General features: G+C 42.7%; 1 protein-coding gene across 1 annotated transcript in view; it reads left to right on the forward strand.

The window, feature by feature from the left end:
* Positions 1-20,472, forward strand: part of P4HA3 (prolyl 4-hydroxylase subunit alpha 3) — a 52,500-nt gene that overhangs the window by 2,356 nt on the left and 29,672 nt on the right. Inside the window, exons 2-4 of the mRNA XM_027848296.1 lie at positions 8,445-8,587; positions 14,933-15,156; positions 18,411-18,560. Of these exons, the coding sequence (XP_027704097.1) occupies positions 8,445-8,587; positions 14,933-15,156; positions 18,411-18,560 (517 nt within the window). The remainder of the gene's footprint in view (positions 1-8,444; positions 8,588-14,932; positions 15,157-18,410; positions 18,561-20,472) is intronic.

The following is a 20,472-nucleotide window of genomic DNA, read 5'->3' on the forward strand; positions in this document are numbered from 1 at the left end:
TTAGATTGTGAGTACCTGGAGGACAGGGACTGTCTTTGGCCTCTTTTTGTATACCTTGTGCTTAGAATAGTGTCTGGCACATAGTAGGCTCTTAATAAATGGTTATTAATTGATTGATCGAGCCCAACTGTAATATTCTATATGCTAAATTTCCTCCCCCCACCCCACCTCTTTTCTGACATTCTGTGATTCTCTGGGGAATCAAAGTTCCTGCATAATTAGGCTATTTGCATTCCCAGTGTAGTCTGAGCTTCTGTCCCACACATAGCCTGGCCCCCTTCTCCTGCCACCAGCATCAATTTCTACAAACTTTTATTAGGCACTTGCCTTCTGTAAAGCACTCTGTTGGATGCTGTTGGAGAGAGAGAGAGAGAGAGAGAGAGAGAGAGAGAGAGAGAGAGAGAGAAAGTAACACATAGTTTCCTGCCTATAAAGATCAATGTGATGTCAGGAAAAGAGTGCTGGATTTGGAATTAGAAGACCTGGGTTCAGATCCTGGCCCAGCCTCTTTTAACTTGTGTGATTTTGGGCAAACCACTTAACCGTTGTGGTCTTCATTTCCTCATCTGTAGAAAGAGGGAGTTAGACTAGATGATCCCTGGGGTGACTCCCAACTCTGAATCTCTTTTCTCATGGTCCAAATGGGGAGCCAGTTCACACTAGCTTTTGAGAGCCTGATTGTTAAATTTTCAGTGTGAACATTTGCACCTTGTTGTTCAGTTGTTTCAGTCATGTCCAAATCTTTGTGACTCCATTTGGGGGTTTTCTTGGCAAAGACACTGGAGTGGTTTGTAATTTCCTTCTCCAGCTCATTTTACAAATGAGGAACTGAGGCAAACAGAGTTAAGTGACTTTCCCAGGGTCGCACAGCTGGATTTGAACTTATGAAGATGAAGCTTCCTGATTCCAAGCCCAGTTCTCTATCTGCTGCACTTTGGAAACAGGCAAATGATACAAATCAGGGCTTGATTCATCGTTTTGTTAATTGTTGAATCTAGACTTTAGACTTAAGAAAGTTATGGGAAAAAATGTTAATAATACAGCCTAAACTTAAAAGTTTCTGGTGTGTACATTCCCTCCCTTCCCAAGAGCTTGTTATTAAACATTTACCAGCACACCCATGGACGTACATAGCTACAATACAAACAAGAGTTTAGTAGGCAGTGACACAAAATACACGGAAAGTGCATATTTTCTTCTAAATTCCCTCGATTGTAAACTCCTTGATAGCAGGATGTGCCATATCAATTCTTATTTTCTCAGTGATGAGTATGTTAGTCAACAAACATTTATTAAGTGCTTCCTGTCGTGCCAGACATTGTGCTAAAGAGTTCCAGACACAGTGCTTAAGAGGTCCACACTTACTGCCTTCACGAGCTCATCACCCACTTACAGAAGGGAAGGAACTTTAGAGGCCAGATCCAGTGCACCGCAAGCATGAAAAGGGATCACCAGTGTACCTTACGGGTGGGTCTTCAGTTGTCACTGCCTCCTGAGGCAACCCGTTCCACTTTTGTATAGCTCCAATCATTAGGAAGATTTTCCTTAAATCCAGCTGGTATCCGTCTCTTAGCAACTTCTACTCATTACTCTTAGTTCTGGCTCTGGAGCCAAATAATGAGTCTATTCCCTCTTCCCTTCACATGTCACGCCCTAAATCTTCCTTTCTCTAGGCTAAACACCCTCAGTTGTTTCATTCAATCCCCACATGACCTGATCTTGAGGACCCTCATCCTTACTGGTCAACCTCCTCTACACATGCTGCAGCTTGCCAGTGTCCTTCCCAAAATGTCGCTGTCAGCCTGAACACAGGACTCTAGATGACGGGCCAAGCTGGATTGTCCTGTCTGCTCTCCCTACTCGTATACACTGGGTGGTATCTCAATGCTATCTAGACTGTGTCAGGGTTTTTGGCTGCCATACTTCCCTTTTGACTTATGTGGAGCTTTTAGACCACTGAAATCCCCCAACCATTTCCACATGACTTAATGTCTAGCCATACCTCTTCATCTTGTACTTAACAAGTTGGTGTTACATTTGGATATGAGAGCCTGGATCCAAAAAGATGTTGGCAGGCTAAAAGATTGGGCTGAATTTAAAAAATTAAAACTAAATATAGGAGCAACTAGGTGGCACAGTGGATAGAGCACCGGTCCTGGCGTCAGGAGGACCTGAGTTCAAATCCAGCCTCAGACCCTTGACACTTACTAGCTGTGTGACCCTGGGCAAGTCACTTAATCCCAATTGCCTAAAAGTAAAAAGAGAGAGAGAGAGAGAGAGAGAGAGAGAGAGAGAGAGAGAAATTAAATATGGCTCCAGTGAGCAGAGCTAGGAGCACTGACTAATAGTTACAGGGAAGCCAATTTGGGTTCAATATATATGTATATATTCTAAAATATTCTCTCTATATAACAATATATACAATTATATAAAAAACGACCTCCTAACAATGAGAATTATCCAAAAGTACAGTGGGAGAAGTAGTGGGCTCCCCATCACTAGAGGTCTTCAAAGGGAAGGTAGATGACCGCCTGTTGCGGATACTTGCTTAGGTATGGATTGGACTGTGCAGTCTCTGAGGTGCATTCCAACTCTTCAGATTTTATGAATCATCCTAAGATGTCATTTAATGAAATGAAGTCACCTCTGGTAGGATTAGTTGCCCTCTGAGGACCTTTCCAACTGCAATCCTCTCTGGTTTCTAGCTGGAGAGTAGGGTTAGGAGACGTGGGAGATCAGGGAAGGCTTCGTGGAATAGGGGTCATTTCAGTTAGGTCTTGAAGGCAAGGTAGAATTTTATCTGTTCTACACCTGTAAACCACATCACAGATATCATGCCAGAATCTGTCCCTGTCATGTTGCAGAGCGGAGACTGTGCCCTGGCTGTTGTTACTGTATCTTTGCTGTTACCTTGCTCCAAGTTCGATCATAGAACAAATTCCTTTCTGTATGAGATTGCTCTATTCCATCTGCAGCTCGGTGAGAATTTGGAGGTCCCTATTTCCTGCATCGAGAGACATGATACCAAAAGCAGTGTATTTAGGATCAGAAAAGTAGGTTTTAATCCTGGCTCTGATACTTACATCCGTGACCTTGTTCAAGTCACTTAACCTTTGGTCCTCAGTTTACCCATTTGTAAGATGATGGAATGATACTAGATCAGAAGTATGCTGTGTGGCCATGGATGCATCAGTTCCATTCTCTGGGCCTCCATAAATGTGGGGTTGGTCAGGATTCTCAACCTGGAGTCTATAAACTTATTTAAAAAATTTGATAACTTATTTTAATATAATTGGTTTCCTTTGTAATTCTATGTATTTTATTTTATGTACTTAAAGACTTTGTTCTGAGAAAGGGTCCATTGGCTTTATCAGAATGACAGAAGCGTCCATGACAAAAAATAAATTGGAACCCTTGGCAGTCTCTGAGTCCCCTCCCAATATTTGGGAGTACTATTTTTCGGTAGGGGCCTAGATGCATAAATCCATATTTGTAGGGGTAATGAGAATCTAATTATGTAACTAATTACATTCAGTTTCTGTCCCAGATTTGAACAGATGCAGACCCACTTGCATAGACAATAAGATGAGATAAGCGAGATATGTGAAAAACTTTAAAACCTTAATGCACATATATATTAACATATACACATGTGAGTGTATGTGTATGTGTATATATATAATGTATATATATATATATACACAGACACACACATATATACACACACACATGCACAAATACAGAGGAAGAAGAGGGGGGAGGGGGGAAGGTAGAGAGGAGAGAGAGAAGAGAAGGGGGAGGGGGAAAGAGAGAAAGAGGGGGAGGGAGAGAGAAGAGGCAAAAAGAGAGAGAGGGAAGAGAGAGAAAGAAGAAAAGAGGAGAGAGAGAAAGAGGGAGGAGGAGAGAGAGAGGGAGGAGGAGAGAGAAGAGAAGAGAAGAGAGAAGAGAGAAAGAAGAGAGAAGTGAAAAAAGAGACAAGAGAGAGAGGAGAGAGAGAAAGAAGAAAAGAAAAGAAGAGAGAGAGGAGGAAGAAGGAGGTAGAGAGGAGAGAGAGAATTAGTTGCTGGAGGAGATACAAAATTTAGAGAAAACCCTGATCCTGGCCCCAAAGGGTTCATGATCTAGCTGAAAGAAGAATTCTTAGTGCTGCCTAATCAGATAAAACATTTTTGTTCCCAGCTCCAGGAGGGCTTCTTTTGACTTGAAAGAAGCATGCTGGCTACCCTGGGTGTAGAAGACAGCTAGTATTTCTTCCACCTCTAATGATTATGGTTCTGTGGCTTCTTAGACTAAGAAATGAAATATATACTGAGATGGCTATAATGTCTTCCATTAATAAAAACCATGCCCATTATCACTGGAAAGTGAGTTCCAGGTTAAGTCCTGGAATTAGTGTTATAGTTGGAGAATCTGTAAAGGACCTGGAGTAACCTCTTTTGGTTATTCAGAATTCTGTGACAGGGGCCTTAGTTTGGCATCTTCCCAGATGGTGTTAGTTCCATGAAGCTGTAGGATCCCACATGGGATGATACAGGTTACACAAGAAAGCATCAAAATGATACGTAGGTATTAATTTGTTCAACAAACATTGTGAAATGTCTTTCTGTATTTCCTGTGAAGACTCAAAATTTAGATAATAAATAACCTTCATGGAGGCTGACCCCCACGAATGTTGTCACGGAGCTCACTGTCTAGTAGGAAGATCAGATTCAACTGCAGATAAGTATAATACAATTTCACATAAGCACAAAGTGTTCTATTAGGTCTAAGAGGAATGATGGTTACCACACAGAGATCAGGGAAGGCTTCCTAAAGGAGATGGTGTTTGAGTTAGGTAGGAATTCCCTAGGTGAACAGCAGCATGTTCTAGGCATAAGAAGCATTATAAGCAAATGTAAAGAGGAGAAAAAACACCTTAGCTCATTTGGGAAATAGAGAGATGCCCAATTTTGCTAGAGTGTACAGTACAGAGAGAGAAATAATTAGAGATAAGTCTATAAAAGAAAGTGGTTCCAGATTGTGGAGGGCCTTGAGTGCCAGACAAAGTTTAAGCTTTACTTGGTATGCACTAGGGAGCTACTGAAGATTTTTGAGCAGAAGAGTGACTAGATCTATGTAAGATTATTATGGCAACAGGATGAAGAAAGGACTGGAGGGAGGCTGGAGAAGTGTGATGAAAGGAAGATGTGTTAGGGGGGTTTTGTAATAAACTAGGGAAATGCTATGCTTTTTGGCCCTGAGAATAGAGAGAAAGGAACAGATGTGAGTCATATCAAGGAGGTGAATCAATAGGAATTAGTGACAGCTTGGATACAAGACATGAGGAGAAGGATCACAGTTGTCAGCTCCTAGGTTTCAAATATGGGAGTCTAGGCAAAAGGTGATTCCAAAAATGTATAAAAAATTCTTTACTTGTGGCAATTTTTCAGTATGAAAGTGGACTTTAATTTCCTTTATTTCACTCTGAAATTTCCCAGTCCCTCCTTTATCCCTTTGGATAAAGGGATACTTTCAGCCCCTCCCACTTAAAACTCAGATTATTCTATGGTTGAATGAGTTTGAGAAATATTGCGTTGGCTGGACCGAGACAAAGCCAGTGGCTTCCCCACGTCTGAGAACCAAATGAGAAACAGCTTGGATGGAAGCTGCCCACGTGCTGAGGCTGTTCAAACCCCTGAGGCTCCCAGGGCTGAGGCTGAGATTGGGTTACAGGCTTTATGTGCAAATTCTTTAAAGAAAGGATCTGATTTTCCACTTTCAGCAGTATTTGCCAGCAAGGGAAAAAATGCTTTTAAGAAACTATGAGATTTGAATCCGGCATCCAGGACTGGGGTCCCTGGAAATCAGCTCTGTTGGATACAGGACTGGGCATCCAGCCAACATCTAAACTTCTCGACTGGCTTCAGGTGTCAGCAGATTGCTTCTTTCTTTGTGTGACAGCAAAACCCTATGTGGCAGAGTTGGGGTGGAATTGGTGAGCCTAGACAGAAGCCAGAGTGCTTGGAAGGAGTGAGGGAATTCACAGTGGGACTTGAGGCTTTTCAGGGAGCAGGAAGAAATAATGTCAGAGTGTTGTCATGTCTCTGATTCACAGCAAGTCATCATTCGTAGGCTTCTCCCTGCTCCCACTGTGTCTCACTTTCCTCTTCTGGAGATAATCCTAGAGGCCTGGCTGGATATCTGGCCAACGTCAGGCCTTGGCCATTCAATGAAGTTCTTTGGCCTAGTAGTCATGCAGGAGATGAGGGATAGAAATCGCTGACCATTTCCACCCATTCTCAGGACCTCTGGACACCTCCCCATACACACACAAGGGACAGGAATGGCTACAAATCACGAATCATACTCTCTGGCCCTTCAAGATTTACAAAGTACTTTCTTTGTCACAAGTTCCTTGTGACAGTCTAATACACCCTGAGATAGGGTGTATTAGAAACCTTATTTTACAGAAAAGGAAACTGAGGCTGAGAGAATTCAAATGACTTTGCTCAGGTTTGTACAAGTAGATAGTGTTGGGAGCAAGAGATGATCCCAGGTCTCTGGCTTCTAGGTCAGTGGTCTTTCCAAAATATCAATAATAACCAACTGACGTTTACATAGACTTTATGGTTTACAAAACATCACACACACACACACACACACACATATTCATCTGATGCTCACAACAACCCTATGAAGTAGGTGCTACAGGATTTGTGGTTTCATTGGTTTAAGGAACTCCTAGTAAGAAAACTCCCTCTACCAATCAACATGTTCTGTAATTTAACCTTGGAGAATCAGGCAAATGGGTGGTATAGGAGACGGAGTGCTGGACTTGGAATCAGAAAGACCTGAGTTCAACCCTTGCCTCAGACATTTATCTACTAGTTATGTGACCCTGGGCAAGTCTAACACTCTCTGAGACTCAGTTTCCTTATCTGTAAAATGAGAGAGCTGGAATCCATAGTTTCTAAGGTGTTTTTCCCACCTCAGCTCTAACTCTATGATCTTGTGAGTTGCCAAGGGACAGGGAGGGGGCAGCCAGAGGTTAAGTGACTTGTCCAAGGGCACGTAGTAAGTGTTAAGAATCAGATCTTCCTGATTCTGTGGCTTGGCTTTGTCTATTCACTATGCCATGCTAACTCTCAGTGCTTCAGGTATTATTGAGACCATCTCATGGAAGAAGAAACTAAACCTCAGGGAGGTAAAAGTGATTTGTCCTTGGCCCCACATTGTGCCAGGTGTCAAAACCAGGATTTGAACAAGTGTCTTCCTAACTTACCTGAGATTCTATTCACTATGCAACACTGCCTTTTAAGTCCAAGTCATGGGGCAGCTATGTGGCACAGTGGATAGAGCTCCAGCCTTGGAATCAGAAGGACCTGAGTTCAAATGTGGCCTCAGACACTTGACACTTACTAACTGTGTGACCCTGGGCAAGTCACTTAACCCCGATTGCCTAACCAAAAAAAAAAAAAAAACAACAAAGAAAATAAAGTTCAAGTCACTTAATTTTAACATTAGACCCACACATTTCAATAATGTATGGATCTGTGAGTTCATCCATATGAATACTACTTCCAATAACATGAATGACAGTCCCTTCATGCCTTAGTAGGTAGTTTTATGTGTTTCCGTAGTTTCTTTAAAAAAAGTTATCACCTTGTGACCATCCCACTGGGGGAAGACCTTGAATGCCAGGAAAAATCAACTTTATTTGATAGGTAGTAGTATTTATATGGCACTTTAAGATATATAAGAAAATATGTAAGATATGTAATATTTATATATAAATATATAAGATATATAAGAAAATATATAAGAAAAAAATGCGCCAAGCCATGAGCTAGGGGCTAGCTTATAGGGATGGTTAGGTGATTTCATTGGCAGGGGACTCCCAGTTAGGAAATTCCTTCCTCCAATGCAGATCAGCATCCTATTTACCACTTATAATCATACAGAGCTGAAGAGAGGTGAAGTGATTTGCCCAGGGTCACACAATCATTGTGTGTCCGATGCAGGACTTGAACCCAAATCTTCCTGATTCAGACTGTGGCTCTCTAGCCTTCATTGGCTGGCTTATGACAGGAGCTTAATAAATATTTATTGAATTATATTGGATTGAATACTTCAGAAGGGATCTGAGCAGGACAGGGGACATTGGGATGTCCCATCACCTCACTCACTCTGGACACTGTGACACAGCCATTGGCAATAGAGTTTAAGCGAGAGCTCACAGTCCTGGGTTTTAGGCCTGTATTCAGACCTCCCAAGTCTATCCTTCCACCTGTCCCCTATCCCTTGCCAGATGTCTGAGTTTCCGTGCTCTCCTGTTCAGAACAGAACATGGCTTGCGATTTCTTTTTGTCTTATTGTGTTTAAAGCCTCAGAAACTAGGCAGTTCCTGCCTTCGGGCAGTGATTATGGCAGATGGGGGGAGAGGTCACTGTTCTCCTGTCTTGCAGATTCTACAACAAGGTCCTCTCTTTGCACAAGGGGTCAGCTGCCCCTGTGGGTAACCCTCTGCTGGCCTACACCCTTATTAAGCGGCTACAGTCCGATTGGAGGAATGTTGTCTACAGCCTGGAAGCCAGTGAGAACATACGAGGTACTGAGCGGAAATGGGCAGACGTTGGGAGGGATTCTACTGATTAATGGACATACATCTAGGAAGGCTGCTCCACTCTGTCATGGTCCCATCCCAGATCCATGACTTCCAGGGTCCCCTGTCTACTAATCCAGGCCCATCCAAGAGAAGAGTCAGAGCCCAGAATGCTCTGCTCTTTGATGTGATCAGTACCTCCGGCAACTTGAAGTACAGCCCAGTGCACGAGATTTTCCCCAACGATGCATGCTATCCAAGGGAATACAAACAGACACAGGGAAAGCACCCTGGTAACTAGGCTCCCTGGAGCAACCTTGTTTTGCCAAGAAGAGGTACCCCCTATTTCTCTTTTCTCCTTTCTGTCAGCAAACTCACCTCAGCCAAAAGAGCACTATGACCAACCACCAGAGGACTTCATGTTAAAGCATGCTACTCACCTCTATATAGAGAAGTGATGGAATCAGAATACAGATAGGGGCATATATTTTTTAAAACATAGACAATTTGGGATTTGTTTTACTTGACTATACATGTTTGGAACAGGGGTTTTGTTTTTCTTGCTTTCTCAGAGTGGAGAAGGGAGGAAGAAAATGTGAATCTGAAAACAAAATAAAATTGACCTATTTTTTTTTAAAAGAGCCAACTTAGGGAAGATCAGGGGAGAGGGCTGGGCTCCCTCTGCTTCTGTCAGAGTCTCTGGGGTTATCGGGAGCAGCTCCTGGCTTCCTGCCTGAAATTGCTCTGCCTCTCTTGTTTTGATAGCATGATTTTTTGAGATCTTGGGGAGAAAAAAAAGAACAAATTGTATCAAAAGTTCTTGATGTTCCCCTCCCCGCTTTGGGTTGGGGGAAGGAGCATGAATAACCAGCAGCTAGCTAAATAATTGGGTGATTGGGGTGGGCCCAGCCCCTGAAGCCTGTGAGTAGAGAGGAGGATTCTTTTTTGGCCCAGATGAGCCTGGGATTGGACAATGGACCAGTGAGCTTGTTCTTGTGTTCAGGAGAAAGAATCTCAGGGTGGCATGGGACTGGGCAGTGGAAGAGGTGATGGATTTGGCATCAGAGGAAAACGGGTTCTCATCTTGGCTTTGTCACTGTTTGGGGGCAGATACTTCAGGTTTCAGGGCCTCGGTTTCTTTATTGGGTAAAATGATGAGGCTAGATTACATGACCTGTGAGGTCCCTTCTGGCTGTAAATCTTTGAGTCTATGTCATTTTCTTAGTGAGGCCACAAGGGAGCTGTTGGCCTAATAAGAAGAAATACATAGAAAGGATCATGTATTTAAGGTTAGAATGGGTCTCGAACCCAATCTAATAATAATAATAATAGCAAATATTTATATAGCACTTCCTATGTGCCAGGCTTTGTGCTAAGCACTTTATAATTATTATCCCATTTAATCCTCACAATAGCCCTGGGAGGTAAGTGCGATTATTATCCCCATTTTACAGATGAGGAAACTGAGGCAAACAGGGTTAAATGACTTGTCCAGGGTCACATAATCAGTAAGCATCTGAGGTCAGATTTGAACTCAGGTCTTCCTCGACTCCAAGCTCAGGGCTGTATCCACTGTACCACCTAGCTGCCCTCATTTTACAGATGAGGAAACTGAGGCTCAGAGAGATGGAGTCACTTGCCCAAGGCATAGTTGGTATTTGAACCCAGGTCTTCTCAGTACTTTTCCCACAGTACCATGCTGCCTCCAAAAAATTCACTCATCTGGTGATGAGCTTCTCCACACTTAGCTGAGCTGGTGCTAGGTGACAGGCCCAGAATCTACCACCAGGCGTGTAAAGGAAGCCTTTCTAACTTTCCATGCCCTCCTGGCTTAGCTTGTGTGAACCCAGGGTCACCCTTATGCAACGAGGAAGCATGGGAGAGGGTGGGGAGGAGGCAAGAAGAGAGTACTGTAAGTGACTGTCTAACTCTGGTTCAGTCTAGTTAATTGTCTTCCCTTGGGGGTGGGGAGAGAAGGGGAGGGATAGGGAGAAAGCCCTGGCATGATCCCCATATTCCCCCTTAGTTAGATCCTTCCCATAGTAACATCCTCCTTGGTGCCTGGATAGAAACACAAAACTTAGCAACCATGACTCACAAAAAGCACTCTTCACAACAACCCAATGAGGTAGGGTGGGCAAAGGTTATTATTTCATTCCATCTGTAAAATGGGGATAATAATAGCACCACCTCCCAGGGTTGTTGTGAGGATCACATCATATGTAAAGTGTTTTAAAAATCTTAAAGTGCTATATAGAGTATCCCCAATAGTCTTAGAGTCATGTTAAGCTTTAATAGCCATTTAAAAGCTACTAAGCTTTCATAGCTTACAACAGCACTAAGACTTTTGGAATACCCTGTATAAATGCTAGCAATTATTACAGTTGGGGGAGCTGGAGTACAAAGTAGTTCTATGACTTACCCAATGTCGACCAATTTGTAGATGCCAGAGCCAGAATTCCATCCCAGGTCTTCTTTCCACTATCCCAAGCTGCCTCTCCTACTTGATCAGAGACACCGAACCTTTATTTCTAATTTTGGGTGTTTGCTGATTGCTAATAAATATTCATGGCACATTTTGCAAGAGGCAACATGGCTCCATGAATAGAAAGTCAGACTTGGAGGCAGGAAGACAAGATTTTGCCTTCTGCCTCTGATGTTTACTACCTATGTGATCATGGCTAAGTCCCTCCATTTCCTCATCTGTAAAATGGAGATAATGGACCTCCAGCAGCAGTATGGAACTGACTCATATAAACAGTCGATTAAGTTTTCAGCATGAGCATTTATACCTTGGAAACATACAAATACTACAAATCAGGACTTGATTGTTTTGTGGTTCATCTAGATTTAAGAAAGTGATAAAGACAATGTTAATAATGCAGGATAAACTTAATTTTTTTTTCCTTGTAGGGAGCTGGTTGTTAACATTTACTAATAACTGCCTCTCGGGATTGTCTTAGGGCTCAAATGAGATAATATACGTAAAGCACTTTGCAAACTTTAAGCTACTAAGTATCAGAATGATTAATGTGTGTGTGATGGTCAACATTTTTTATCTGCCAGTGTCCATGGAATTCCTTGGACCCATCCTCTGGTCCCCAGCACCAATGACTCCCCCGTCTGCTCCGTATTTCCCTTTGTCACATGGGAGTGCAGCTTTGAAACCCACCAGGGCTGTCTCGTCCACATTTAACGCTCAGACGCCTTCCGGCTACTGGTCATTCCCATGGCTGCCCCGTCCCATCCCGTCCCCTCCCCCCAAGCCGCTCCTGGGTGATTGCCTTGCAGGCTGCTGTGTTCCATACCACCCACTCTTTGCCTCTTTCCTTCACAGTCTCCTCCTCATCTTCCTGACCACCGAATGTGAATGTCGCCCTTCTTTTCTCTTCCTGCTCTTTCTGTCTTGGCAATCTCACCCACTCCCTTGACTTCTATACAGCTGATTCCCAAATTGATTCTTCTAGTCTTGGCTTCTCTTTTGGACCCCAGATAATCCATATTTCTTAGGTTGTTGTTGTTGAGGCATTTCAGTCATTCCTGACCCTTCATGACCCCATTTGGGGTTTTCTTGACCAAGATACTGGAACGGTTTTCCATTTCCTTCTCCAGTTCATTTTACAGATGAGGAAACTGAGGTAAACAAGGTCAAATGACTTGCGCAGGGTCACACAACTAGTAAATATCTAAGGCCAGATTTGAACTCAGGTCCTCCTGACTCCAGGCCTGGCTCTCTAGCCACTGTACCACCTTCCCACCTGAATTTAGGTTCATAACTGTGGAGCTAGAAGGGACCAGCTTCTTCATTTTACAGGAAGCTGTATGAAGAAGCTGAGACGTAGGTCACAGGGTCACACAGGTGGTAAATATCAGAAGGAGGATTTGAACCCAGGGCCTCTGACTCCAGGGCTCTTTCCACTATACCACGCTGCCCTCCCCACCTCCACAACATGAAAAAAGCTAAGTTTATCATCTTTTTTCCTACATCTACCTCTCATTCTATCTCTCCATTTGTAACCTTGGGGTTATCCTTGATTCAAACCCTCCCTCCTCACTTCTCATATTCAATCACTTATCAGGTCCTAGTTGTTTCTACTTTGAAATATCTCTTGTATTCATCCTCTCCTTTCTAATTTCCACACTGACTCTAGACCAGGCCCCCATTACTACCCAAATGGACTATTGAAATAAATTCCTAATGGGTCTTCCCTGAGCTTACCATTCTCTCCCCTCCACCAATCCATCCTTCATACCCCTTTCAGAATAGTTTTCCTCATGCATGGACCAAGGCGTGTCATTCCTCTGCTCAGAAATCTTGAGTGGTTTCCTGGTGCCTTATTTTAAAATTCAAACCACTTTCTTTACCTGGTGTTGGAGACCTCCCATAATAACACCCTCCATAACTACCTGACTATTCTCCTGTATTACTCACCTCCACACAATCCAGTTCTCTAAATACCCTAGGCAGCCCCCTGCCTCAATGCTTTTGCTCATGCTGTTAATACCCAATACCAGGGGTGGGGAACCAGCAGCCTCGAGGCCACACGTGGCCCTCTAGGTCCTCGAGTGTGGCCCTTTGACTGAATCCAAACTTCACAGAGCAAACCCGTCCTCCAAACCTAGTCATCCTTTAAAGCCAAACCTAAGGGTCTTGTCTCCCAGAAAGGTCCTGGTTTCCTTCCTGTTCTCCCCTCCTTGCATCTGCCCTGCCGTTAATGACCTTCCCCCCAGACCTTACGTAGCACATCCCTGACAACTGTTTAATGCACTCATTATGTAATGTTGCATTACGACATTATCTGGGTTTGTGTCTGACTAGACTATGAGCTTCATGAGAGCAGGGACTTGAGCTGATGCCCCCCAGTGCCTAGCACTGTGCACAGTAAGCATTGATTAAATGTTGGTTGAATTTTTAAATAATACTATGGTACAGTAAAATATGGTAATGGCACAAAAGGGGTAGTAGGAACTTGGCCTGTCATTTTATTGGCATAGGAAACTCCCAGGTGAGGAAACTCCCTCTTCCAATGCAGTTTGGCACCTCCTTGACGGCTTCTAGTCTTAGGAAGGCCCCGAGAGGTTAGGAGACTTGCCTATGGTATTACAGCCAGCATGTGTTAAAGGTGGGCTTTGAAACTGGGTCTCCCCTGCCCTGAGAGCAGCTCTCCAGCTACTGGACTGTGCTTCCTCTCAATTGCACAAAAGATACGTAAAATATGAAATAACACAATATAAGGCAACTGGGATGGTGATGGGGGTGATTGACCGCAAGGCACCTCTGATGGAAAGGAGACAGACTGTCATGGGATGGTAGGAGAGGAACGTTATGAAGTGGGCAGGTTTTTGATCCTCATACATTGAACAGTGAAAAAAGGCTCCTGCCATAAGTCAGTAGAATTCTTGAGCTTTTTAATCACACACACACACACACACACACACACACACACACACACATTCTCTTTAGAAAGTAGACACAGATCAAAAAATTATACATCTTTAGGAGGAAGTTAGGGAACCAGAGGACCATGGTGCATTATAGTGAACTGAAGGTTTAATGTCTTGGGGACAGTTTTCTTAGGACTTGACATCCTGGAACTGGAACAGTGGTATAGGGAGACCCAGTTTGGTACTAAACAATTCCAGATATCTTTGTAAGCTTCAAGGACTGATTCTGTAGCTTACTAGCTTTGAAGTCATGCTAGTATATAGTCATACTAGTCATGCTGACATACATCGTGAAAGTCATTTCATTTTGTCTGTGCCTCAGTTTCCTCATCTTTAAAATGAAGGTGTTGGACTAGATGAGGTTTCTTATGGCTCTAAAGCTGTGTTCTAAGGCTCCTCCCAGCTCTAAGATTCTGTAGTTTAAAGTCTCTCCCATGTCTGACATTCTAGTTTTAAGATCTCTTCCATTCTGTGTTCTAGAGTTCCCCCCAGCTCTGTAAGGTCAAAGTTCTGACATTCTATGTTCTATTCTATGTTCTAAGGGCTTTCCCAGCTCTGACATTTTATGTTCTAAGGCCCCTCCCAAGTCTGACATTCTGTGTTCTAGGGCTCCCCCCAGCTCTGTATGGTCTAAAGTTCTGACACTCTATGTTCTATTCTATGTTCTCAGGCCCCTCCCAACTCTGATGTTTTGTATTCTAAGGCCCCTCCCAGCTCTGACATTCTATGTTTGAATGTCTCTCCCAGCTCTAAGATTCTATAATTTAAAGTCCCTCCCAAATCTGACGTTCTTTGCAGTGCTGACATTTCATGAATCTCTCTGGGTGGAAATCACATTATGTTCACATGTAGTAGGTGCTCAATAAATGTCAGATGAATGAATGCATCTTTTTTATGACTTCACAGCCTTGAAGGACGGCTATGTGAAAGTGGAGCAGGACCTCCCAGCCTTTGAGGACCTGGAAGGGGCAGCCCGGGCCCTGATGCGTCTACAGGATGTGTACATGCTGAGTGTGAAAGGACTAGCACGTGGGGCTTTTCAGAGAGTCACCGGCTCTGGTGTCACTGACTTGTACAGGCCCAGCCAGGCTTTTCCCCTCTCAGCAGATGACTGCTTCCATGTGGGTAAGGTAAAGGAAGGCTGCTGAAAACTGAACAGGCCCGCAGGAGGGAACTCATAATGGGAATGGGAGTAGGGACTAGATTCTAGGAGGGTCAGTTGAAAAAACTGGGAGAGGGGCAGCTAAGTGGCCCAGTGGATAGAGCACCAGCCCTGGAGTCAGGAGGACCTGAGTTCAAATCCAGCTACAGTCACTTACTAGCTGTGTGATTCCAGGCAAGTCACTTAACCCTTATTGCTTTGGAAGAAGAAGAAGAAGAAGAAGAAGGAGAAGAAGGAGAAGGAGAAGAGAAAGAACTGGGAGTAGTTGACTTAAAGAAAAGAAAATTTGAGAGAAATATGATGCCTGTCTTCAAGTGTTTGAAGAGCTGCCAAGGCTTAGACTTCTCTGTTTGGCCTCAGAGGACAGAGCTATGGGCAGCTGAGGGGAGTTAGAGGGAGGTAAATTTTAATTCAACGGAAAGAAAAAATATTCCTAACAATGACAATTATGGGCTGGCCTTCCCCAAGGGCAGTGGGTTTCCCATCAGCCAAAGCCTGCGTTTGGCTGGGGAGAGTTTAATGCGGCCCAAACACTTCTTCTTCTCTCTCTGGAAGGCTGGGTCCTGGAACCGTAGCAGGGACTTGAGCAGAGGAGTGGCCTGATGGAATCTATGCGTGAGGAGGATGATTCAGGCAGTGGTATGCAGGATGAGACACTTTTATAAATGTCTGCACCAAAGGGTGGTTCAGACTCACTGCAGCCAGTCTCCCAATGCATCCTCAGCCAGTGAGATTTAGGGAGATGCTGAACGAGATGTTCTCTGTGTTGAAGAGTACGCCTCAGTTGGCGTGTCCCCCAGGCCCTTCAGTGGGCAGATCTACACCCTCCACTGGAAGAGTCAAAGACCCACACAAAGGCTCACCACACCATACGCTCACCATGTTGAACTGTTGTTCAGGAGAGTCAGGAATCAGAGCTCAAGACGGACATGCTTGTGGCTGGTTTAAATCCAAAGCAGGGTTTCTGTGCTCTCCTCTATGGCTATAACATATGTGACACCAGCAGGAAGGGAGCTCTCAATAACCAAAGCCAGATGTTCTCCTTTCAGTGGGTCATTTCCTAGAAGCCACTTGGAAATGTTGCTGATTTAAACAGTTTCCTTGGCAGAGCAATCTACGTACAGTTGCTTTTTATTAGTTATACTTCATTTCCCACCCTGCCCACGGCCAGGGAAACCGAGGCACAGAGCCTCAATCACACTTTGAGTCAGTAGCAGAGGTAAGATAGGAGCTAAAAATAGCTCACAATTCTGTGACATTGAATTAGGTTTATAAAAGGGATTCTCTCCAACTCACTCTTCGAGGTAGACAGTCCAAGCCTAGCTTCCATCGAAGAAGAAGAGATTAAGAATCAAAAAACCTTGTGCAGGGTCACAGAACTAATGTATATTGGAGCTGGACTTAAACCCAAGTGCTCCTGCCACTGCATCATGCAGTCTATTCATTAATTAATCTGTTCTGCTAGAGCACCTCCAACTATTACTCTGACTGGAGGCAGACCCTGGCGTGTCTCCTCCTTGGAAATTCCCACAGTCTCCGCCTCAGTCCAAACCTTTATTATCACCTGCCCAGACAATGGCAACGGCCTCCTAACATCTTTCCTCCACTCTCTTTCTACTCCAAACCATCCTGCATACATACCACCATCTTATGCACAGATTTGGTCGTCACTCATCTGCTCAAGTCCCTGCTACGGTTCCCCATTGCTTACCAAATCAAGTTTCTACTTTCCCTGACGTTTCCGGCCCTTCCTGATCTGGAGTTGAGCCTTATCCCAGCTTTATATCTCCTCCTGTCCTTAATGTTCTAGAGAATCTGAATTGCCATTATCTCCTATTTCCATCTGGAGCACTCTGACCCCTGTGCCTTTGCCCATTCCTTTTGTAAGCTAAGAATATTCTCCTTCAGTTTCTGGAGGTTGAAATCCCATTGATCCTTCAAGATTCAGTTCTGATGACTCCTCCACCAAGAAGCCTTCCCTGGTCTTCCCAGGCAGAAATGATCTTGCCTTCCCAGGATCTCGTTTAATGCAGGTTTACATTTCCCTTGCATACTTCGTAATCTATAGGGTATCTCAAAAGTCTAATAATAATTTTCTTTTTCTTTTTTGTTGTTGTTCATTTGTCAGGGGGAAGGGAGTAGGAAAGAGAAAATAAATGCTTGTTAATTAGAAATATATATGAGTGAATGTGTTACCATATACTATATGATATTATGTGTAATGTATACCATATAATAAATATAATATTATTATAAAAATATTAGCTGGGATTTATAGGAAAGAAGGAAGAAAGCATTTGTTAAATGATTACTATGTGCTAAGCACTTTACAAATATTATCCCATTTGATCATCACAACAACCCTGGGAAATAGGGGGCTATTATTATCGCCATTTTGCTATTGAAGAAACTGAGACAGACAGAGGTTAAATGACTTGTCCAACATCACACAGCTAACAAATGTGATTTGAACTCAGGTCTTCATGACTGTAGATGGAGCTCAGCCCTTTTATCTACTGTGTCACCATGCTGCCACAATCCTCATCATTTCAAAAATTTGTGATGGTGTATGTGTGGGTACTCCCTCCAGCCATGAAGGTTTCCTCTATTATTCCCAAACTTAATAGATGGTCTTTGAGCCTTGTGCTGGCTTGAAATATTCCTCCCCTACCACGGTGGCAAACCTGGTCATGAGGTTCTCTGAACTTAGCAATGTTGGCCTTCAGACAATAGTCGTTTACCAGGCCTGTACTCAAAGCTTTCCTAGCTTGGTAGGACCTACCAAAGTATGCCATCAACTAGGGGCAGGACCTTTGAGAGTAGAAGCTCACTTCTGTGCCACAGAGGAGCATCCAAGTAATATTTTAGTCAAGGCTGAATGAGGCTTTAAAAAAAATAAAATGTTTATAAAATGCTCAAGATGTATTTTTCATTTGATTCTCACAATGAGAGAAAATAGTACAAATATTATTATCTCCTTTTTCTGATGAGCAAACTGAGGCTTAGAGAGATCAGGTGATTTATGCAATATAAAACCAACAACCAACAAACACAAATAGTGTTTTTTGGTGAGACAATCAAGGTTAAGTGACTCGCCCAATGTCACACAGCTAGTAAGGGTCAAGTGAAGCATAAACATTTTTAAGTAGCAGAACTTCTAGGGGTGGAGGAAGGGGAAGGGGGCTTTGAGGCCTTCATTGTGACTTTTCTGCTTCCTTGCAGGTGGCCTATGACATGGGAGATTACTACCATGCCATCACATGGCTGGAAGTGGCTGTCAGCCTTTTCCAAGGCTCCTATGGGGAGTGGAATACAGAGGATGAGGGGAGCCTAGAAGATGCTCTGGACTACTTGGCTTTTGCTTATTTCCAGGTAGGAGCATAGGTAGAACAGAGGGAGTCAGACTATTACGTTGTAAAGGACCTCAGGGGTCATCTAGTACAACCTTTATCTGAAGCATGAGCTCCAAGGGGGCAGGGACAACATCTGAATTAAACTTGTTTTAAATTCTGAACTTAACAAACAACGCAGGCATTTCCATATGCATAGTAGACCCAAAAAAAAAGGAGATTGTACACCAAGCAGCAGAACCCTATTATGTACAACTTGCTTTTATGTTTAAGTATATAGTAAATTCAACCTGTAGCTTTCAAAGTTGTACTGGTCCCCCCTGACTTTCCTTCTGTTCTCTTCTCTACTTAAAAAAGAAGTACCTCAATGACCTTTTCATTTCTTTTTTTCTTCCCTTTCCCTTCCCCACACTACCCCCCCGCAATGGAAAAAGAAAAAGAAAAAAGAAAAAGAAAGCCCTTGTAAAAAGTCAAGAAAAACAAATTCCCATGTTGGCTTAGTCCAAAAATGTTTGTCTGATTCTTCATCTTGAATCTATCACCTCTCTGTCAAGAGGTAGGGAGCGTGCTTCATTATTAAAGTTCTGGAATCAGAGTTGGTCTTTGCATTGACCAGTTGGCAAGTCTTTCAAAGTTATTTTTCTCTATAATGCTGTGTTATCATATAAATGGTTCTCCTGTTTCTTCCAACTTCATTCTGCATCGGTTCATAGAGGTCTTCATGGGTTTCTCTGAAATTGTCAATTTCACAATTTCTTATAACACAATAATATTCCATTACATTCATGTATCATAGTTTGTTTAGCAATTCCCCAATAGATGGAATCCCACCCCCACCTCATTCCCAGTCTGCCTAGGCTGAGTTTTTTGCTATTACTAAAGGAGCTGCTTAGCTAAATTTTGTATCTTTCCTCAGACACTAGCACAATGCATTCATTGTATACAGATTGGTTGAATGAATGAATATATTTATTCATTCAGTCAGTGTGTATATGCTTCTGACTCTGCTTTCTTCCCTTTGCATTATGTCAGTCAGTCGATAAACATTTATTAAACACTTACTTTTTATATGTCTCATAATTTAATTTAATTTAATTTAAAAATTAAAAGTAAGTATTCCACGGCAAATCTACTTTTCTATCTTTGACTTCTTTGGGTTATATATCCAAAAGCGGTATTGTTGGGTCAAAGGTTACAAACAGTTTAGTTAACTTTTGAAACATAATTCAAAATTTTTTTCAGAATGATTAAACTAATTCTGGGTTCCACCAACATTATATAATCTGTCTGTCTTCCCAAAGTCCCTCCAACATTGACTACATCCATCTCTTTATCATTTTTGACAATTTGATAAATGTTCAGTGATACGTCAGAGTTTTTTTAATTTACATTTCTCTTATTAATGATTTACAATATGTTTTCACACAGTTATTGATAATTTCTATTTATTCTTTTGAAAACTATTGACTGAATATTGACTGAAAAAATGGCTGAACGACAAGTGTATCTTAACATATCCTAGAATAAGGACAAAATTCTGATATGTGCAACTGGGGTGGATTATTGCAACTGGGCACATATATCTTTGTTTCATCCTTTATTTGATGTCAATACATACATGGTTTGAACATGCAATAGTGGATAAAGAGTTGACCTTTGACTCGGGAAGATCTGCATTCAAGATTTGCCTCTGACACATATCACCTGTGTAAACCCTTAGCAAGTCATTAGTTTCTCTGGGTCCCAGGCAACTGTTGAAGACTATAAGTGGCAGGACAGTTGTTGATCTGCATTGACAGAGAGAATTTCCTCATTGGGAGCTCCCTACATTAATAAGGTAACTGGACAAACAAACAAATAAAAGCACACGTGTGTATATACACATATGTGTGTGTTGTATACATACCTGTATACATATATGCAATATATAGACT

The sequence above is a fragment of the Vombatus ursinus genome, unplaced genomic scaffold (assembly GCF_900497805.2).
Source record: "Vombatus ursinus unplaced genomic scaffold, bare-nosed wombat genome assembly UNPS02005659.1, whole genome shotgun sequence".
NCBI classification, from domain to species: Eukaryota; Metazoa; Chordata; class Mammalia; order Diprotodontia; family Vombatidae; genus Vombatus; species Vombatus ursinus.